The sequence below is a fragment of the Ranitomeya imitator genome, chromosome 3, assembly GCF_032444005.1.
Source record: "Ranitomeya imitator isolate aRanImi1 chromosome 3, aRanImi1.pri, whole genome shotgun sequence".
Lineage (NCBI taxonomy): Eukaryota > Metazoa > Chordata > Amphibia > Anura > Dendrobatidae > Ranitomeya > Ranitomeya imitator.
In genome coordinates, this window is record NC_091284.1 from 7751862 (window position 1) to 7775028 (window position 23167).

The 23167-nt window shown below is 54.4% G+C and overlaps 1 protein-coding gene across 1 annotated transcript in view; it reads left to right on the plus strand.

The window, feature by feature from the left end:
• LOC138672454 (basement membrane-specific heparan sulfate proteoglycan core protein-like) overlaps window positions 1-23167 on the plus strand; it is a 213526-nt gene that overhangs the window by 40320 nt on the left and 150039 nt on the right. The window contains exon 4 of the mRNA XM_069760432.1: window positions 10720-10962. Coding sequence (XP_069616533.1) covers window positions 10720-10962 — 243 coding nt within the window. The remainder of the gene's footprint in view (window positions 1-10719; window positions 10963-23167) is intronic.

Genomic DNA, 23167 nt, shown 5'->3' on the forward strand with positions numbered 1-23167 from the left:
GGACTGCGGGACACAGGCGCTGAACGAACCCTAGTACGTCCTGAGGTGGTGTCCCCTCAAGACTTGGTACCGGGGAAAACCCTTTCCGTCTCCGGAATTGGAGGCGTGGAACCGGCGCTGCCTGTCGCAAAGGTGTTTTTGGACTGGGGCGCCGGGAGGGGAATGCGGGAGGTGGGAGTAACGTCAAATATTCCTGCTAATGTATTACTTGGGACCGATTTGGGGCGGCTAGTGTCTCAGTATGTGGCCACTGAACCCCCAAGTTCGGCTCCCCAAGAATGTCATGACTCTACTGTGAATGTTGATGTGTTGAATGTGCCTCCAACAGTGGGGGAGGGAGTGAAACCTGAGGGTACTCCATACACTGACACCACACACACGGGGCTCACGGGGAGGACAGGTGAGGAGACTGTAGGGGAGAACTTAGAGGTGGAGGGAGGGGCTGCTATGGGCAGTGTAGGGCCCCTAAGTGAATCCAGCCTGCTGAGTCTAGGACCCCTGCAGGAAGAGGAACAGGCCATGGGGGGAGGAGGCGTCCCGGGAGAGGAGCCACCAGGTAAGACCCCAGGGCAGGAGTTCCCCACCCCCGGGATGTGGATGTCAGGAGGGCAGGAAAGTCTGCCTGACCCGGCGACTTGGTCAGGGGCCGGGGGGAAGCAGGTGCTACCCATGGGCACAGCGGTCGTGGCCGCTGTCACCCGGAGTGGGAGCGCCGGAGCCCAAGGAGCCTTGCAGAGGTCCGACGGCTTCCCCCTCTCTGACCAAGTGGCTGCCGAGTCAGACAGCGGCCAGGAGACAGATCCCGGGGAGCTGACAGCGGATGTGGCGGTGTCGTCCATTCTCGCCACATCGAGTCAGGGATTTCAGGCAGCGTTGGAAGCCGACGCTAGCCTGAAAGCTCTCAAGGAGCAGGCGGCACAGCCTCCTGGGGAGTCAGACCGCGAGCGGGTGGTCTGGGACCAGGGACGGCTGTACCGGGTATCGGTCCAGCAGGGTTCACCGGAGGCGTGGCCCAGGGACCGACAGTTAGTGGTACCCTATCCGTTCAGGGCGGAATTGTTGCGGATAGCCCACGAGATTCCCATGGCCGGACACCTAGGGATCGCTAAGACCAGGGCCAGGCTAGCGCAGCATTTCTACTGGCCTGGAATGAGGACCGAGGTAATTGCCTACTGCCGTTCGTGTGACACCTGCCAGAGGGTGGGGAAGGCGGGGCGGCGCCCCAAAGCCCCACTGGTAACTCTGCCCATCATTGAAGAGCCTTTCTCGAGGGTGGCTGTGGATCTCATTGGACCTCTGTCCACTCCCAGTCGCTCCGGGAAATGCTTCATATTAACGGTAGTGGACTATGCCACTCGGTACCCGGAGGCGGTCGCTTTGTCATCCATTCGAGCTGACAAAGTGGCCACTGCCTTACTGGAGATCTTCTCCAGAGTGGGGTTTCCCCAGGAAATGCTCACCGACCGAGGGACCCAGTTCATGTCCCAGCTGATGGAGTCTCTCTGTAAGCAGATCCAGGTGCAACATCTGGCAGCCAGCCCGTATCACCCACAGACCAATGGCCTGTGTGAGCGGTTCAACGGCACCTTAAAGCAGATGCTTAAGATGTTGGTCGACTCCCACGGGAGAGATTGGGAGCGGTATCTCCCACACCTTCTATTTGCCTACCGGGAGGTTCCACAGGCCTCAACGGGGTTCTCCCCCTTTGAGCTCCTGTATGGGCGACGTGTACGGGGGCCCCTTGCTCTAGTGAAGGAAGCGTGGGAAGGAGATTTGGCCACCCCTGGAGTGTCGGCCATTGAGTATGTTGTGCGCTTCCGGGACAGAATGACGGCCTTGACGCAGCTGGTGCATGACAATATGGCCCAGGCCCAAGCTGACCAGAAGCGGTGGTACGACCAGAATGCTTGTGAGAGGACCTACCAGGTGGGTCAAAAGGTGTGGGTACTGGTCCCCGTCCCACAAAACAAGCTTCAGGCAGCCTGGGAGGGTCCATACCTCGTGCACCAGCAGCTCAACGCCGTCACCTATCTGGTCACCCTGGACCACGCCCGTGGAAGGAGGAAGGCCTTCCACGTGAACATGATGAAAGCACATCATGAGCGGGAGGCTTGTGCCCACCCAGTGTGCAACCTCCCGGAGGAAGGGGAGGTAGAAACCCTCCTGGATCTGCTTACCCAAGTCAAGGCGGGTGGATCCATCGAGGATGTGGAGGTTGGCCACCAGCTTTCGGAGGACCAACGTTCCCAGCTGGGGGTCACCCTACACCCCTTTCAGGAGCTGTTTAGCAGCCTGCCCGGAAGGACTGAGGCAGCCGTCCACGATGTGGACACCGGCAATCACCCCCCGATCCGGCGTTCAGCATATCGGGTCTCTCTCGAGGTGCAGCAGCACATGCGCCAAGAGATAGACGAGATGCTGAAGCTGGGGGTGATCCAAGCATCCAACAGCGCGTGGGCTTCGCCGGTAGTCCTCGTCCCTAAAAAGGACCGGACTACGCGGTTCTGCGTGGACTACCGGGGGCTCAACGCTGTGACGGTCACCGATGCGTACCCAATGCCGCGCATCGATGACCTGCTCGATCAGCTGGCCGGGGCCAAGTACCTGACCATCATGGATCTGAGCAGGGGATATTGGCAGATTCCCCTGACCCCTAAGGCACGGGAACGCTCTGCCTTTATCACCCCATTTGGACTGTACGAGTCCACGGTGATGCCCTTCGGCATGAAGAATGCCCCTGCCACTTTTCAGCGGATGGTCAACACGCTGCTCAAGGGACTGGAAGGGTATGCGACTGCGTACCTGGATGACATTGCCATCTTCAGTCCCACCTGGGAAGATCACCTACAGCACCTGGCGCAGGTGTTGGGGAGGATCCAGAGGGCAGGGTTGACCATTAAGTCGGAAAAGTGCCAGCTGGGTATGAGTGAGGTCCAGTACCTGGGACACCGGGTAGGTGGGGGAGCTCTGAAGCCAGAGCCCGGGAAGGTGGATGCCATCACCTCCTGGCCCTCCCCCAGGACCAAGAAGCAGGTGATGTCCTTCTTGGGGACGGCCGGGTACTATAGGAGGTTTGTTCCACACTATAGCACCCTGGCCAAGCCCCTGACGGACCTCACCAAGAAGAAGCTGCCCGTCGCAGTCGACTGGACAGTCGCCTGCGAGACAGCTTTCCAGGCGCTCAAAACCGCCTTGTCTAGCTCTCCTGTACTACAGGCAGCCGACTTCACGCGGCCGTTCGTAGTACAGACCGACGCCAGTGACTTTGGCCTCGGTGCTGTGCTCAGCCAGGTCGACACTACGGGACATGAACACCCCGTTTTGTACCTGAGCCGGAAGCTCCTGCCGAGGGAAGTGGCCTATTCCACGATGGAGAAGGAATGTCTGGCAATTGTATGGGCCCTGCAACGGCTGCAGCCATACTTGTACGGACGCCACTTCACCGTGGAAACAGACCACAACCCCCTCAGCTGGTTACACTCGGTCTCTGGGACGAATGGGAGGTTGCTACGCTGGAGCCTGGCTCTCCAGCAGTATCACTTCAGCATCCGCCACAGAAGTGGCAGAGACCATGGTAATGCTGATGGGTTGTCCCGGCAAGGAGAAGGTGTGGAAGGGCGCATGGGGGAACACAGGAATGTGATGCCCCCTAGCGCCCTCTAAAGCCGGGAGGTGTGATGAGGGAACAGCCGCCATCTTGGAACAGGCATGCTATCAGATTGGCGTGACTCCATTTTGTCTCCTGGACACAGGAGTGCTCCTGGCCCCCACCTTTGCTAATGAATAGAGTTCCTATTAGTATGCTAACGGCTGAGCTCAGTGTAAACTGTAGACGGTAGTTCAAAGCCCCATGAGGAAACCACGCCACCAGGGGGCTTGGAAATGCTTGGGGGCTTAATTAAAACACGCATGCCAAGTGGCCACTGGATACACATCTATTATGGCAGCCCAGCCAAACCGTCTCCAACATGGAATTGTGAATTATGGACGCATCGTCCGAGGTACAGGCTCATAAAAAATATTCTCCTTACCCTAAAGAAATTGTGCATCCAACAGTGTGACTCCCGTGACGGTGGAAGGTCTGAAACCCGAGATATAGGGATCAGCCTCCCACAGGGACCGAATGGGTCCAGGTTTGATCCCAGTACGACCGGCAGAACAAACCACAGGCGCTGGTACTGCCCGTGTGCTGATCCGATCATCCTGAGAGAAGTTATCCCATTTATTAGATATTGGAATAAATCTTGCAGGGAGACAGAGGGGGTGGAGATTGCTAAGCCCACCCAGCTGCAGGCAGGGGGGCTCAGCCAGGTATAAGAAGACGCTGAGGTCACTGGGAGGGACTCACTCCACAGAAGAAGATGATGATGATGACATCTTAAGGAACAGGGTATGCCAGCCAGAGGGGAGCAAGCACATGCTTTCTGGGGGCTGCCCGGCAACTAAGTTTTTGGACCTGCGGAATGCTATGCCCCCCGGCTTCCACAAGCGACCTTCGACCTGGTAAATTGAACTCCAGCTTTATACCTTTAAGCCTTGTATTATTGTTGTTATATTGTACTCTGACTGAAACTCTTGATATATTGTGATTGTATATTTCTTGTAATTATCTAGTGCGCCCTTAAGGCAATTAAATCATAAATTAATTTTGGGCTGATCCTTTTACTCTGATTGCGAATCTTAGAATACCCAGGGTGGGTAACAGGGCAGTCTCCCCGGCGGCCATTTGCTCTAGGTGCAGTCCCTTTACTGACCTGAGAGACAAAGGGGGCGCCGGAGAGCTGGACCTGTGTAGTGACGTCACGGATTGGTGACGTGGGAGGAAGGGGTAATCCTTCACAGCTAGCCACTTGGAACACAATGCCACAGGGATCTTATTTCAAAACGGAATTGTAACGCTCGCGCCGAGACTGGTTGGCGCGGGCACCTGGGGGTGTGGCCCCACTGGACCACAGACCGAACTTCCCTGGAAGGGGCGTAACTAAGTAGCTTCCTAGGTGTTCGCTGGAGCCTCTGATGGTGAGGTCAGACATGTGCAATAGGAAGCTACCAGGTACCACTCCAGGGTGGAGTCGGACTGTGGATGCTGATCCCACCGGAGACAAGACACGGGCAGGCAGGCACGGCTGTGACACTGGCTGACAGACGGGTATGGCAGAGGCCCTGACGGGCGGACTGGCTTGACGGAGATACAGGCAGGCAGACGGGCGCGGCTGGCACTCAGGCAGACAGGCGGGCACGGCTGGCACTGGCAGACAGGACTGATACTCTGGTAGGAACTGGTATTCAGATGGATGTGTGGAAACAGGTAAGAACCTGTTCAGACTGGAGAATATAAAGGAACAGGTAGAGACCTGTAGGGAAAGTTGCAGAATTAAGATAGCGCGAGAGTGGAAGAAAAGCTGAATCGCAGGAGGCGGAGTACGAGTAGAAGGTGGAGCTATGAGCAGAGAAGAAGAAGGCAGAGCAGAGAGTAGAGAAGGAGAAGGCAGAGCCAAGAGCGGAGACGCTGGAGGCGGAGCCAAGAGCGGAGACGCTGGAGGCGGAGCCAAGAGCGGAGACGCTGGAGGTGGAGCCAAGAGCGGAGACGCTGGAAGCGGAGCCAAGAGCGGAGACCCTGGAGGCGGAGCCAAGAGCGGGGACGCTGGAGGTGGAGCCAAGAGCGGGGACGCTGGAGGCGGAGCCAAGAGCGGGGACGCTGGAGGCGGAGCCAAGAGCGGAGACGCTGGAGGCAGAGCCAAGAGCGGAGACGCTGGAGGCGGAGCCAAGAGCTAAAGACGTAGAACCGCAAGGAGCGGTGCCAGGTGGAACCGCAAGGAGCGGAGCCGTAGAGCAAAGCCACACAGAGAGCGGAGCAAGGTCAGAGAGCAGAGCTGAGAGAAAAGCTGAGAGACACAGAGCCACAGGTTGTGGTAGAACTGAGCAGAGAGAAGCAGAGCCACAGACAGTGGCGAACAGAGCAGAAAGATAAGGCAGAGGTACACACAGCTGAGTGGGAAATGACTAATGACAAAGAAGGAGCAGGGACGGACATAGACCAGAGTACAGACAGGAACGGACACGGCTACACAAACAGAACACAGATGAAGGCCTGCAATAGTGCAGCCCTCAGAGACAGGAAACACACGACCTGGCAGCTCAGTAGCAAATGCTAACTGAGGGGAATAGTTTGCTCAGGCATCCTCCAATGGGTGAGGATGCCTTAAGTATCAGAGGCCTCAAGGCTATTGGCCAGAAGCACCTTAGGGAGGTGCACACAGTCTCAATAAGAATCCGGAGTGGCTGGCGCCGCCCCCCTATGCACACAGCCAGGAAGTGTACACAGAGCAGGCCGCCATGAAGCACATGGCATGGAACCAGCAGCAGACAGATCTCACAGCATGGCACTGGGTGAGTGAGTAGATGTAACAGGCAGGTGGGGAATGGAAGGCCATGCAGTGATGCCGGCAGGGTTGTTACAGTACCCCCTCCTTTACGCCCCCTCTTCTTCAAACCCGCTAAAATGATCCATAGAAGAAGAAAGAAACCACTCACAGTCCAAGTCATAACATCTTTAGAGTAGGATAAGGCAAACGGGTCACCAGGAATCTCAGAAGACAAAGTCTCTTTGTGCCCAACAGGGTTAGCCTCCTCAATGGACTGGACCATTTCCTCTGGGTAGACAAGAAGCAGGGACTTGGATGCTACTGGTTTGATATCTTCACCAGCCGGCCACTTAGAAGCCGAAGGAACACTCACAGGATACATCTTCTGCCCGATATCCAGAGACAAATTTTCAGGTAGCAGAGATGTCTTGAAATCTTCACCAGCCGGCCATATGGACGATGAAGGCACCCACATAGGAACCATTTTCTGCCGATTATCCAGAAAAAAACGTCCAAGAGGCGGAGGTATTTCCACGAACAGGTTACAGGTATAGTCATTAGAGTAGTGAGGAGAGATTGTCACCGCTTTCCCATCTTTGGTAACATCAGCACTCCTTGACTCGATGACTAACGGGTTCCTGGTATAGTCACTGGAGACGTGTGGAGAGATAATCACCGCTTCCCCATCTTGGGTGACATCAACACACCTTGACTCGACGACTAACAGGTTACTGGTATAGTCACAAGAGACGTGTGGAGAAATAGTCACCGCTTCCTCCTCTTGGGTGACATCAACACACCTTGACTCGACGACTAGCAGACCAGCTGAAGAAGAAGACAACCCAGTTGACTGTCCTTGATGCATGGGAACCAGACACCTCTCATGACTGGGTAAATTCAAACGAAGTATTTTGCAGGAACTCTTGACCAGAGCGGGTGGTAGAGTTCCAGGCTCAGAATGACCCATGGGCATAACAGACAGCATACGGTAGATAAACTTCTTCGTGTATAAGGCTCCAACTTGGAGCTGTAGTTGTCCTTGCAGGACTAGACTGCTCTTGAGTAGGGCTTGACCAACTTCAGACAACGCCCTTACCGGGTTCTGGAGCTGTATGACAGAGACCACACACCGACTCCGAATGGTTGGCGACTTTACCACACCAAAGCTCCCGGAAAACAGAGACACAGTCTTTGATTTTAATGGAGAGGAGGTACTCTCACCTAGGGCAGCCTCTCCTGCTGGCCCAGTGTTTTGGAGTTTTAGATCTACAGGGCAGAGACCGTCTGGATGTTCCTTGCAACCGCAGCAATACCGCGTTCCCTTCTTGCGGCTGGATTTGGGCTGCTGCTTTGTCATCCCACTTTTATCAGCCTTCTGGGGTCTTGCTTGGGTACCTGCTGGGACAGGTAGAGGAACAGGTGGGTCTTGGACGGACTTGGTCTGACGTGACGATTTCTTTGGGGGATTAACTCGTCTAGACCGCCTCTGGGATCTGGTGAGGGAAGACTTTGCAGGAGGAGCAGGTTTAGGCGCTTTGAAGGCTTTAACAAAGGCTTCCAGGAAAGCCCCAAGGTCTGAGAGGATTGGATCCCTTGCTTCCCAGAGAGGGTTCATCCAATTCAATGCATCTCCTGCTAGATAGGACAAGATAAATCCTACCTTGAACTCATCAGAAGAAAATTCGGAAGGATTAGCTTCGATATACATCAGACTACGCTCCAGGAACTCCATGCACTCCTCTGGATCCCCATAGTATCTAGGCGGAAGGAGTTTTTCTCTACTGGCAATGTAATCATACAACTCTCTAGAGATTATGAGTGGACCACCAGGAGTAGGTGTAGGCAGATCTTTCAACTGAGTATAAAAACCTTCTGGGTGCCAATACAGGCTAGAAGAGAGTTCATTTTGCTCCGAGAGCAATGGCTCATGGGACTCAGCGGGGACCATGGCCTGAGCAATCTGTAGCGCTCGCGCCGAGACTGGTTGGCGCGGGCACCTGGGGGTGTGGCCCCACTGGACCACAGACCGAACTTCCCTGGAAGGGGCGTAACTAAGTAGCTTCCTAGGTGTTCGCTGGAGCCTCTGATGGTGAGGTCAGACTTGTGCAATAGGAAGCTACCAGGTACCACTCCAGGGTGGAGTCGGACTGTGGATGCTGATCCCACCGGGGACAAGACACGGGCAGGCAGGCACGGCTGTGACACTGGCTGACAGACTGGTATGGCAGAGGCCCTGACGGGCGGACTGGCTTGACGGAGATACAGGCAGGCAGACGGGCGCGGCTGGCACTCAGGCAGACAAGCGGGCACGGCTGGCACTGGCAGACAGGACTGATACTCTGGTAGGAACTGGTATTCAGATGGATGTGTGGAAACAGGTAAGAACCTGTTCAGACTGGAGAATATAAAGGAACAGGTAGAGACCTGTAGGGTAAGTTGCAGAATTAAGATAGAGCAAGAGTGGAAGAAAAGCTGAATCGCAGGAGGCGGAGTACGAGTAGAAGGTGGAGCTATGAGCAGAGAAGGAGAAGGCAGAGCAGAGAAGGAGAAGGCAGAGCCAAGAGCGGAGATGCTGGAGGCGGAGCCAAGAGCGGGGACGCTGGAGGCGGAGCCAAGAGCGGGGACGCTGGAGGCAGAGCCAAGAGCGGAGACGCTGGAGGCGGAGCCAAGAGCGGAGACGCAGAGCGGAGACGCTGGAGGCGGAGCCAAGAGCTAAAGACGTAGAACCGCAAGGAGCGGTGCCAGGTGGAACCGCAAGGAGCGGAGCCGTAGAGCAAAGCCACACAGAGAGCGGAGCAAGGTCAGAGAGCAGAGCTGAGAGAAAAGCTGAGAGACACAGAGCCACAGGTTGTGGTAGAACTGAGCAGAGAGAAGCAGAGCCACAGACAGTGGCGAACAGAGAGGAAAGATAAGGCAGAGGTCCACACAGCTGAGTGGGAAATGACTAATGACAAAGAAGGAGCAGGGACGGACATAGACCAGAGTACAGACAGGAACGGACACGGATACACAAACAGAACACAGATGAAGGCCTGCAATAGTGCAGCCCTCAGAGACAGGAAACACACGACCTGGCAGCTCAGTAGCAAATGCTAACTGAGGGGAATAGTTTGCTCAGGCATCCTCCAATGGGTGAGGATGCCTTAAGTATCAGAGGCCTCAAGGCTATTGGCCAGAAGCACCTTAGGGAGGTGCACACAGTCTCAATAAGAATCCGGAGTGGCTGGCGCCGCCCCCCTATGCACACAGCCAGGAAGTGTACACAGAGCAGGCCGCCATGAAGCACTTGGCATGGAACCAGCAGCAGACAGATCTCACAGCATGGCACTGGGTGAGTGAGTAGATGTAACAGGCAGTGATGCCGGCAGGGTTGTTACAGGAATGATGTTTATTTCCACAGGTTGAACAGCACCAAAAACAAAACCATAAACATAAATCCCAGCATTGTTCAGGTGCTAAATAAACAGACCAGACCCTGACTACTCAGACATGGCTGAGCTAGCCACAGCCCGGTCCCCCAAACGGCCATTGTCCATAGCAACCAGTGATACTTGCAGTTTGGTGCCCACAGCCTGTGCAGACTCTTCTCAAAGAGATTCTGACTTGTCTGTCTCCAGGTCCACACGACCCACTCTTCCCTCTCCCCCACCTGACTGACCAGTGATCACACAGCCTGGTTCTGGTCATGGCTGTCCAGGTGCACCTACTCAGGACCTGTAGTGATAGGATTTACCCCTAGCCTACCTACTGTTGCTGGAGCCTTCACATGCAGGACTTGCATCACCGAGGCCAGCCACCACAGTGACACCCATCTCCCATCTCGGACTTTTCCTCCTGCTTTCCTACAAGGCTTTATATGATAGCTGCAGATCTTGGTCTGAATTTTCAGTGCTGAAAGAGCGCTCTTTTTGTAGGCTAGTTCCACATGGGATGAGGACCTTTCTTATGACACAGTGGAGAGTCCCCCACTGATTGTGTAGGGGTGCATCATCATGGACACAGGGTGAGATGAACCTGTTGGATGATATCCTAACCTCTGCTATACCACCGATAACCTCCAGTAAGATAGTGGTCTGCTTCCATTCTGTGGACTCACCCCCCCTCGAAATTCCAGGGACAAGAACCGTGGCACATGGTCTTACCAAATTATTTGACTATAGAGGAGACATGGTGGCAGGAGCGTGCACAATGGCTCCTCAGTGTGTGATGTTGTCACCTGTATGTGTTCTGCACGGAGCATAATTGCACGCCCTCTATACGGCAGTATCAGGTGTGGACATTATTGCGGCACGCACTTCGGCCGCGGTACATGGGGCTAGCAGGAGCTGATCCATTTCCTTCTTGTCTTCTACAGATCCGGTGTGTAAAGTCTCTGTACAGAACACGACTGTGGGAAACAACGTTACGCTGAACTGCTCCTGCTCCTCGGATGGCGCTCGACCCTCGCAGTATAAATGGCGAAACGTCACTCACCGAGTGTCCGACCAGCAGAACCTCACCGTATCCATGGGGAAAGAGCCGCAGACTTTGTGGTGTGTCGCCAGTAATGAGGTCTCCAGTAGTGAAGCCACCGTCACTGTGCCCCGCCGAAGACCAGGTGAGTGTGTACGGCGGTCTACAGGCGCCTGATGGAAGGCAGGTATATACGGCTGTGTTCAGATGTGCCTGGTCTTCTCTCCTTTGCCTCCTCTTTTGCTCCTCCCCATTGCCTCTTCTATCTGGGTCTCATCGCTTTAATGTGTAGATGTTCTGAGACCTGTGGTGTGATGTCAGGAGGAGGAGAAGTACTGGCATACCTCCCAACCGTCCCTCATTGTGCGGGACTTTCCCGGATTTGACTCTCTGCCCCGCTGTCCAGCGCAGGACGCTCTCATCCCGGGAGACAGCAGGAGAACTCCGTCACGCCCCCTTTTGTTAGGCCACGCCCCTTCCCCATGTTCCTGCGTCTCCCAGCGTCACTGGTGAGAGAGGGAGAGAGGGGACACTGCTAGTTTGAGGTAACAGCCGACCACAGCCTGGGTGCCGGCGGCAATAATGTCAGCAGCAGAGCAGTGTGAGTGGACTGGATGCCTGGCTGCTGTAATGGTGCGTGGAATGAGTGGGGCTCAGCAGGGAGGGACGGACACACTCACAGCCTCCTCTGCCTCCCTGCTCACTGCTGTGTTATCTGCAGATCAGTGTGAGTGAGATCCATGACTCCCTGACACATCTGTCTCCAGGGAGAGGGTGACAACACGACGCTATTGTGGCTGCTATTACTCCACACCCCCGCATAAAATGGGCTAAACCAAAGCCCCTGTGACAGTCTGACACTGTAATGTAGCAGAGCCGACAAGGTATACGGAGCGGAGCAGCGTGTGCAATGTGTATGGAGCGGAGCCGTGTGTACGAGGTGTACGGAGCTGAGCCGTGTGTGTACGAGGTGTACGGAGCTGAGCCGTGTGTGTACGAGGTGTATGGAGCGGAGCCGTGTGTGTACGAGGTGTACGGAGCTGAGCCGTGTGTGTACGAGGTGTACGGAGCTGAGCCGTGTGTGTACGAGGTGTATGGAGCGGAGCCGTGTGTGTACGAGGTGTATGGAGCGGAGCCGTGTGTGTACGAGGTGTACGGAGCGGAGCCGTGTGTGTATAAGGTGTACGGAGCGGAGCCGTGTGTGTACGAGGTGTACGGAGCTGAGCCGTGTGTGTACGAGGTGTACGGAGCTGAGCCGTGTGTGTACGAGGTGTATGGAGCGGAGCCGTGTGTGTACGAGGTGTACGGAGCGGAGCCGTGTGTGTGCGAGGTGTACGGAGCGGAGCCGTGTGTGTATAAGGTGTACGGAGCGGAGCCGTGTGTGTACGAGGTGTACGGAGCGGAGCCGTGTGTGTACGAGGTGTACGGAGCTGAGCCGTGTGTGTGCGAGGTGTACGGAGTGGAGCCGTGAGTGCATGAGGCGTACAGAGCGGAGCCGTGTGTGTACGAGGTGTACGGAGCGGAGCCGTGTGTGTACGAGGTGTTCGGAGCGGAGCCGTGTGTGTACGAGGTGTACGGAGCGGAGCCGTGTGTGTGCGAGGTGTACGGAGCGGAGCCGTGTGTGTACGAGGTGTACGGAGCGGAGCCGTGTGTGTACGAGGTGTACGGAGCGGAGCCGTGTGTGTACGAGGTGTTCGGAGCGGAGCCGTGTGTGTACGAGGTGTATGGAGCGGAGCCGTGTGTACGAGGTGTACGGAGCGGAGCGTGTGTGTACGAGGTGTACGGTGCGGAGCCGTGTGTGTATAAGGTGTACGCAGCGGAGCCGTGTGTGTACGAGGTGTTCGGAGCGGAGCCGTGTGTGTACGAGGTGTATGGAGCGGAGCCGTGTGTGTACGAGGTGTACGGAGCGGAGCCGTGTGTGTACGAGGTGTACGGAGCGGAGCCGTGTGTGTACGAGGTGTACGGAGTGGAGCCGTGAGTGCATGAGGCGTACAGAGCGGAGCCGTGTGTGTACGAGGTGTACGGAGCGGAGCCGTGTGTGTACGAGGTGTTCGGAGCGGAGCCGTGTGTGTACGAGGTGTACGGAGCGGAGCCGTGTGTGTGCGAGGTGTACGGAGCGGAGCCGTGTGTGTACGAGGTGTACGGAGCGGAGCCGTGTGTGTACGAGGTGTACGGAGCGGAGCCGTGTGTGTACGAGGTGTACGGAGCAGAGCCGTGTGTGTACGAGGTGTACGGAGCAGAGCCGTGTGTGTACGAGGTGTACGGAGCAGAGCCGTGTGTGTACGAGGTGTACGGAGTGGAGCCGTGTGTGTGCGAGGTGTACGGAGCGGAGCCGCATGTGTACGAGGTGTACGGAGCGGAGCCGTGTGTATATAAGGTGTACGGAGCTGAGCCGTGTGTGTGCGCGCGAGGTATACGGAGCGAAGCCGTGTGTGTGCGAGGTGTACGGAGCGGAGCCGTGTGTGTGCGAGGTGTATGGAGCGGAGCCGTGTGTGTGCGAGGTGTACGGAGCGGAGCCGTGTGTGTGCGAGGTGTACGGAGCGGAGCCGTGTGTGTGCGAGGTGTACGGAGCGGAGCCGTGTGTGTGCGAGGTGTACGGAGCGGAGCCGTGTGTGTGCGAGGTGTACGGAGTGGAGCCGTGAGTGCATGAGGCGTACAGAGCGGAGCAGCATGTGCAAGGTGTATGGAATGGAGTCGTGTGTGTACGAGGTGTATGGAGCGGAGCCGTATGTGTATGAGGTGTACAGAGTGGAGCCGTGTGTGTGCAAGGTATACTGAGTGGAGCAGCGTGTGCAATGTAGACGGAGCGGAGCCGTGTGTGTACGAGGTGTATGGAGCGGAGCCGTGTGTGTACGAGGTGTATGAAGCGGAGCCGTGTGTGTACGAGGTGTATGGAGCGGAGCCGTGTGTTTACTAGGTGTACGGAGCGGAGCCGTGTGTGTACGAGGTGTATGGAGCGGAGCCGTGTGTGTACGAGGTGTATGGAGCGGAGCCGTGTGTGTACGAGGTGTATGGAGCGGAGCCGTGTGGGTACGAGGTGTATGGAGCGGAGCCGTGTGTGTACGAGGTGTATGGAGCGGAGCCGTGTGTGTACGAGGTGTATGGAGCGGAGCCGTGTGTGTACGAGGTGTATGGAGCGGAGCCGTGTGTTTACTAGGTGTATGGAGCGGAGCCGTGTGTGTACGAGGTGTATGGAGCGGAGCCGTGTGTGTACGAGGTGTATGGAGCGGAGCAGCGTGTGCAATGTGTACGGAGTGGAGCAGCGTGTGCAATGTGTATGGAGCGGAGCCGTGTGTATATAAGGTGTACGGAGCTGAGCCGTGTGTGTGCGAGGTGTACGGAGCGGAGCCGTGTGTGTGCGCGCGAGGTATACGGAGCGGAGCCGTGTGTATGCGCGCGAGGTATACGGAGCGGAGCCGTGTGTGTGCGAGGTGTACGGAGTGGAGCCGTGAGTGCATGAGGCGTACAGAGCGGAGCCGCATGTGCAAGGTGTATGGAATGGAGTCGTGTGTGTACGAGGTGTACGGAGCAGAGCCACATGTGTACGAGGTGTACGGAGTAGTGCCGTGTGTGTACGAGGTGTATGGAGCGGAGCCGTATGTGTGTGAGGTATACTGAGTGGAGCAGCGTGTGCAATGTAGACGGAGCGGAGCCGTGTGTGTACGAGGTGTATGGAGCGGAGCCGTGTGTGTACGAGGTGTATGGAGCGGAGCCGTGTGTTTACTAGGTGTATGGAGCGGAGCCGTGTGTGTACGAGGTGTATGGAGCGGAGCCGTATGTGTATGAGGTGTACAGAGTGGAGCCGTGTGTGTGCAAGGTATACTGAGTGGAGCAGCGTGTGCAATGTAGACGGAGCGGAGCCGTGTGTGTACGAGGTGTATGGAGCGGAGCCGTGTGTGTACGAGGTGTATGGAGCGGAGCTGTGTGTTTACTAGGTGTATGGAGCGGAGCCGTGTGTGTACGAGGTGTATGGAGCGGAGCCGTGTGTTTACTAGGTGTATGGAGCGGAGCCGTGTGTGTACGAGGTGTATGGAGCGGAGCCGTGTGTGTACGAGGTGTATGGAGCAGAGCCGCATGTGCAAGGTGAATGGAGCGCAGTCATGTGTGTACAAGGTGTACGGAGCAGAGCCGCATGTGCAAGGTGTATTGAGCGGAGCCGTGTGTGTACGAGATGTATGGAGAGGAGCCGTGTGTATGAGGTGTACGGAGCGGAGCTGTGTGTGTATAAGGTGTACGGAGCGGAGCCGTGTGTGTACGAAGTGTATGGGGAGGAGCCGTATGTATGAGGTGTACGGAGTGGAGCCACATGTGCAAGGTGTATGGAGCGGAGTCGTGTGTGTACGAGGTGTATGGAGCGGAGTCGCATGTGTACGAGGTGTATGGAGCGGAGTCGCATGTGTAAGAGGTGTATGGAGCGGAGTCGTGTGTGTACGAGGTGTATGGAGCGGAGTCGCATGTGTAAGAGGTGTATGGAGCGGACGCTGGCTGTGTCAGATCGGAGCAGATATTGCTCCTCGCTCTGACACGGACTGGCACAGGAGACACGGAGGTCTTTATCAGTGTCGTATCACAGCTGCAGCGACGTGAGCAGTCAGCGGCGCAGCTGGATGACACCATTCAGCGCCGTGGGTGTGGAAGCTGCCGGCTGCTGCGAGGGAGCGCGGTGAAAGGTCTGTGTGTAGTGATGGAGAAGGCAATGATGGGGGTGGGGTAACCATGTGTGGCCAGTATACTGTACCCAGCATTATGTGTGGCCATTATTCTATACCCAGCATCGTGTGGGGCCATTATACTGTACAAAGCATAATGTGGCGCCATAATACTGTATGGACCATCACGTGGGGCAAGTATGCTGTACGCAGCATCATGTGGGGCCGTTATACAGTATGGAACATAATGTGGCCAATGGCCATTATACAGTATGGAGCGTCATGTGTGGCCATTATACAGTATGGAGCGTCATGTGTGGCCATTATACAGTATGGAGCGTCGTGTGTGGCCATTGTACACTATGGAGCGTTGTGTGTGGCCATTATACAGTATGGAGTATCATGTGTGGCCATTATACAGTATGGAGCGTCGTGTGTGGCCATTGTACAGTATGGAGCGTTGTGTGTGGCCATTGTACAGTATGGAGCGTCATGTGTGGCCATTATACAGTATGGAGCGTCGTGTGTGGCCATTATACAGTATGGAGCGTCGTGTGTGTGGCCATTGTACACTATGGAGCGTTGTGTGTGGCCATTGTACAGTATGGAGCGTCGTGTGTGGCCATTATACAGTATGGAGCGTTATGTATGTGTGGCCATTGTACAGTATGGAGCGTCGTGTGTGGCCATTGTACAGTATGGAGCGTCGTGTGTGGCCATTATACAGTATGAAGCGTCGTGTGTGGCCATTGTACACTATGGAGCGTTGTGTGTGGCCATTATACAGTATGGAGCGTTGTGTGTGGCCATTATACAGTATGGAGCGTCGTGTGTGTGGCCATTATACAGTATGGAGCGTCGTGTGTGGCCATTATACAGTATGGAGCGTTGTGTGTGGCCATTATACAGTATGGAGCGTTGTGTGTGGCCATTATACAGTATGGAGCGTTGTGTGTGGCCATTATACAGTATGGAGCGTTGTGTGTGTGGCCATTATACAGTATGGAGCGTCGTGTGTGGCCATTGTACAGTATGGAGCGTCGTGTGTGGCCATTGTACACTATGGAGCGTTGTGTGTGGCCATTATACAGTATGGAGCGTCGTGTGTGTGGCCATTGTACAGTATGGAGCGTTGTGTGTGGCCATTGTACAGTATGGAGCGTCGTGTGTGTGGCCATTGTACAGTATGGAGCGTCGTGTGTGGCCATTGTACACTATGGAGCGTTGTGTGTGGCCATTATACAGTATGAAGCGTCGTGTGTGGCCATTGTACACTATGGAGCGTTGTGTGTGGCCATTATACAGTATGGAGCGTTGTGTGTGGCCATTATACAGTATGGAGCGTCGTGTGTGGCCATTGTACACTATGGAGCGTTGTGTGTGGCCATTATACAGTATGGAGCGTCGTGTGTGGCCATTGTACAGTATGGAGCGTCGTGTGTGGCCATTGTACACTATGGAGCGTTGTGTGTGGCCATTATACAGTATGGAGCGTCGTGTGTGTGGCCATTATACAGTATGGAGCGTCGTGTGTGGCCATTGTACAGTATGGAGCGTCGTGTGTGGCCATTGTCCAGTATGGAGCGTCGTGTGTGGCCATTGTACAGTATGGAGCGTCGTGTGTGGCCATTGTACAGTATGGAGCGTCGTGTGTGTGGCCATTGTACAGTATGGAGCGTCGTGTGTGTGGCCATTGTACAGTATGGAGCATCGTGTGTGGGGCCATTGTACAGTATGGAGCGTCGTGTGTGGCCATTGTACAGTATGGAGCGTCGTGTGGGGCCATTGTACAGTATGGAGCGTCGTGTGGGGCCATTGTACAGTATGGAGCGTCGTGTGTGGCCATTGTACAGTGTGGAGCGTCGTGTGTGGGGCCATTGTACAGTATGGAGCGTCGTGTGTGGCCATTGTACAGTGTGGAGCGTCGTGTGTGGGGCCATTATACAGTATGGAGCGTCGTGTGTGGCCATTGTATAGTATGGAGCGTCGTGTGTGGCCATTGTACAGTATGGAGCGTCGTGTGTGTGGCCATTGTACAGTATGGAGCGTCGTGTGTGGGGCCATTGTACAGTATGGAGCGTCGTGTGTGTGGCCATTGTACAGTATGGAGCGTCGTGTGTGGCCATTGTACAGTATGGAGCGTCGTGTGTGGCCATTGTACAGTATGAAGCGTCGTGTGTGGGGCCATTGTACAGTATGGAGCGTCGTGTGTGGCCATTGTACAGTATGGAGCGTCGTGTGTGTGGCCATTGTACAGTATGGAGCGTCGTGTGTGGCCATTGTACAGTATGGAGCGTCGTGTGTGGCCATTGTACAGTATGGAGCGTCGTGTGTGTGGCCATTGTACAGTATGGAGCGTCGTGTGTGTGGCCATTGTACAGTATGGAGCGTCGTGTGTGTGGCCATTGTACAGTATGGAGCGTCGTGTGTGTGGCCATTGTACAGTATGGAGCGTCGTGTGTGTGGCCATTGTACAGTATGGAGCGTCGTGTGTGTGGCCATTGTACAGTATGGAGCGTCGTGTGTGGGGCCATTGTACAGTATGGAGCGTCGTGTGTGTGGCCATTGTACAGTATGGAGCGTCGTGTGTGGGGCCATTGTACAGTATGGAGCGTCGTGTGTGTGGCCATTGTACAGTATGGAGCGTCGTGTGTGGGGCCATTGTACAGTATGGAGCGTCGTGTGTGGCCATTGTACAGTATGGAGCGTCGTGTGTGTGGCCATTGTACAGTATGGAGCGTCGTGTGTGGCCATTGTACAGTATGGAGCGTCGTGTGTGGGGCCATTGTACAGTATGGAGCGTCGTGTGTGGCCATATTTTTTTGTTTATAATTATTGTTTACGAAACATTGTGATCAGAAGTGCTAAATGGGCGTGGTTGGGGCGTGGCTGGTTGTGAAATGGATGTGGTCAGAGGTGTGGCCTAAAATTTGCCGCTCCATCACCACCTGTCAGTGAGATGTCCATCATCTCCTGTGATATCGAGACGTCCGTCACCTCCTGTGATATCGAGACGTCCGTCACCTCCTGTGATAGCGAGACATCCGTCACCTTCTGTGATATCGAGACGTCCACCTCCTGTGATAGCGAGACATCCGACACCTCCTGTGATAGCGAGACATCCGACACCTCCTGTGATAGCGAGACGTCCATCACCTCCTGTGTCAGCGAGACGTCCATCACCTCCTGTGTCAGCGAGACGTCCATCACCTCCTGTGATATCGAGACGTCCGTCACCTCCTGTGATAGCGAGACGTCTGTCACCTCCTGTGTCACTGAGACATCCTATCATCTCCTGTGATATCGAGACGTCCGTCATCTCCTGTAATAGCGAGATGTCCGTCACCTCCTGTGATAGCGAGACGTCCGTCACCTCCTGTGATATCGAGACGTCCTTCACCTCCTGTGATAGCGAGATGTCCGTCACCTCCTGTGTCAGCGAGACGTCCATCATCTTCTGTGATATCGAGATGTCGACACCTCCTGTGATAGCGAGACGTCCGTCATCTCCTGTAATAGCGAGATGTCGACACCTCCTGTGATAGCGAGACGTCCATCATCTCCTGTGATAGCGAGACGTCCGACGCCTCCTGTGATAGCGAGATGTCCATCACCCCCTGTGTCAGCGAGACGTCCGTCACCTCCTGTCTCAGCGAGACGTCCGTCACCTCCTGTGATAGCGAGATGTCCGTAACCTCCTGTTACAGCGAGATGTCCAACACCTCCTGTGATAGCGAGACGTCCGTAACCTCCTGTTACAGTGAGATGTCCGACACCTCCTGTGACAGCGAGATGTCCGTCACCTCCTGTGATAGCGAGATGTCCATAACCTCCTGTTACAGTGAGATGTCCGACACCTCCTGTGATAGCGAGATGTCCGTAACCTCCTGTTACAGTGAGATGTCCGACACCTCCTGTGATAGCGAGATGTCCGTAACCTCCTGTTACAGTGAGATGTCCGTAACCTCCTGTTACAGTGAGATGTCCGTCACCTCGTGTGATAGCGAGATGTCCGTCACCTCCTGTGATAGCGAGATGTCTGACAACTCTCCTGTGATAGCGAGACGTCCGTAACCTCCTGTGATAGCGAGACGTCCGTAACCTCCTGTTACAGCGAGATGTCTGTCACCTCCTGTGATAGTGAGACGTCCGTCACCTCCTGTGATAGCAAGATGTCCGACACCTCCTGTTAAAGCGAGAAAGACGAGCGGAGCAGGAGGCAGGAGCAGCAGTCAGGTGCACGGACGGTGCACCCGGTCCCAGGCTGTGTCCACAACAGAAGCAACGGCGAAGTGAAGCAGTGAGTGAGTGAGTGAGTCTTCCTCCAAGTTCCTGGACCTTGTCCCAATGCATGGTGGGGGGGGGGGGGGGGGGGGTTGCGGAATTGCAGCCTGCTGTGAGCCTGGTTGTAGTCCTAGTCTAGACTGTCTGTCTGTATATACTAAATGGCTGGCAGTCTGTGCTATATACTGCGTGGGCTGTGCTATATACTGCGTGGGCTGTGTTATATACTGCGTGGGCTGTTATATACTACATGGCTGTTATATACTGCATGGGCTGTGTTATATACTGCGTGGGCTGTTATACACTGCGTGGGCTGTTATACACTGCGTGGGCTGTGTTATACTGCGTGGGCTGTTATACACTGCGTGGGCTGTTATACACTGCGTGGGCTGTGTTATAGACTGTGTGGACTGTGTTATACACTATGTGGGCTGTGCTATATACTACGTGGGCTGTTATATACTGCGTGGGCTGTTATACACTGCGTGGGCTGTGTTATACTGCGTGGGCTGTTATACACTGCGTGGGCTGTTATAGACTGCGTGGGCTGTTATACACTGCGTGGGCTGTGTTATAGACTGTGTGGACTGTGTTATACACTATGTGGGCTGTGCTATATACTACGTGGGCTGTTATACATTGCGTGGGCTGTGTTATACATTGCTTGGGCTGTGCTATATACTGCATGGGCTGTGCTATATACTGCGTGGGCTGTGCTATATACTGCGTGGGCTGTGCTATATACTGCGTGGGCTGTGCTATATACTACGTGGCTGTGCTATATACTACGTGGCTGTGCTCTATGCTACGTGGGCTGTGCTATTGTTGTGAATTCTGCTCTTGGGCTCCCTCCGGTGGTTGTAAGTGGCACTTTTGTGAGTTCTGCTCTTGGGCTCCCTCTTGTGGTTTCTAGTGGTATGGCTGCTCCTTGGAGTTAGCTGTCTTCAGCTGTTTTCACTTATCGTCTCTTCTGCTCGGCTATTTAGGTCTGGCTCTTTCTTCAGCCAGTGCCACTTGTAAATGGTTCCTGGTTGGATTCACATCTCTTTGGAGTTCCCTGTTATCCTGACCAGTTCAGCTAAGCTAAGTTTTTTGCTTGCGCTTTTCTGTTCACAGATTGTGGACTTATCTGTTCAGTGCTTCTATGTTTGTCCAGCGTTATCAGTGTGAATTAATTCTGTTAGCTGGAAGCTCTGGGAAGCAGATTTACCCTCCACACCTTTAGTCAGGTGTGGAGATTTTTCGTAAACTCTGCGTGGATTTTTGTAGTGTTTTACGAGGGGCGATCCAAAAGTAATGATAATCGGTTATTTCTATTGCACACAGAAATTAACCCCTTACCGGCATCGGACGTACTATACTTCAGTACCTTGTCAAATGGAAGGGTTATGGCCAGGAGGATAATTCTTGGGTTTCTGCCTCTGATGTCCATGCCGCTGATTTGGTTCGTACCTTTCATCGGGCTCATCCTGATCGGCCTGGGGGCTCTGGTGAGGGTTCGGTGACCCCCCCTCTTCATCCTGGAAATCCGACAAAAACTCAGGGACCTCAGAAGAGGGGGAAGAGGAAATTGACATCAAAGGAACGTCACTATGTACCCCTTGACAACCCCAACTAGTCACCGACATAGTTTTCCAATCCAGCACCGGATTATGTTCCTGTAACCATGGAAATCCCAGTACAACAACACCATGCAGGTTATGCAACACCAGAAAACGGCAATCTTCCTGATGTGCAGGAGCCATGTACATGGTCATCTGTGTCCAGTACTGAGGTTTATCCTTGGCCAAGGGTGTAGCATCAATGCCCCTCAAAGGAATAGGGCTCTGCAAAGGCTGCAAGGAAAAACCACAGCGCCTGGCGAATTCTAAGGGTACCGTCACACATTGGCATTTTGATCGCTACGACGGCACGATTTGTGACGTTCCAGCGATCTCGCAGTGTCTGACACGCTCCTGCGATCAGGGACCCCGCTGAGAATCGTACGTCGTAGCAGATCGTTTGAAACTTTCTTTCGTCGTCTAGTGTCCTGCTGTGGCGGCATGATTGCATGGTGTAACAAAGGTGTGCACGATATTGTATACGATGTGCACATAGTAACCAACGGCTTCTACATCGCACATACGTCATGAAATTATCGCTCCAGCGTCGTACATTGCAAAGTGTGACAGCAGTCTACGACGCTGGAGCGATATTGTTACGATGCTGGAGCGTCACGGATCGTGCCGTCGTAGCGATCAAAATGCCACTGTGTGACGGTACCCTAAGTCCATTAAGTTCAGGGCAGCGCCTGAATCCACAAATGCCATGACAGAAAAGGACGACAATGAGCAAATCAGGGTCACAGATAAGAGAAATTTAGGTTGTATAGTACTAATGGTAACGGACCTAGCGACTCTCGTAGGCTACGTTCACATTAGCGTTTTGCGTGTTTGCGTCGGGCGACGCAGCGGCGACGCATGCGTCATGCGCCCCTATATTTAACATGGGGGACGCATGGACATGCGTTGTGCTGCGTTGTGCGACGCATGCGTTTATTTTGCTGCAAGCGTCGGGCGCAGAAAACGCAACAAGTTGCATTTTTCTTGCGTCCAAATTTCGGCAAAAAAGGACGCATGCGTCGCAAAACGCAGCGTTTTTGCGTGCGTTTTTGTGCGTTTTTATTTGCGTTGTGCCGATGCAGCGGCGCACAACGCAAATGTGAACGTAGCCTTAGTTCGCTTAGGGCAATCAGAGATAACATGAGCCGAATCACCACAGTAAAAACACAGCCTATTCTGACGTCTGAATTCCTGCCGTTCTATTCTTGTCAAAATCCTATCACATTGCATAGGTTCAGGACTATGCTCAGAGGATACTTCCATATGGTGCACAGCTTTGCGCTCGCGCAGACGCCGATCAATCTGAATGGCTAGAGACATAGATTCGCTCAAACCGGCAGGCGTAGGAAAGCCCACTATAACATCTTTAAGGGTTTCAGAAAGACCTTTTCTGAAAATAGCAGCCAGAGCCTCTTCATTCCATTTAGTGAGCACAGACCATTTTCTAAATTTCTGGCAGTATAACTCTGCCGCTTCCTGACCTTGACACAGGGCCAACAGGGTTTTTTCTGCATGATCCACAGAATTAGGTTCGTCATACAATAATCCGAGCGCTTGAAAAAATGCATCTACATTCAATAACGCCGGATCCCCTGTTTCAAGAGAAAAAGCCCAGTCTTGAGGGTCACCACGCAGCAAGGATATGATGTTTTTTACTTGCTGAATGGGATCACCAGAAGAACGGGGTTTCAAAGCAAAAAACAATTTGCAGTTATTTATACAGTTCAAAAACTTGGATCTGTCCCCAAAAAACAAATCAGGAGTAGGAATTCTGGGCTCTAAAGCCGGAGTCTGGACAACATAGTCCTGGATACTC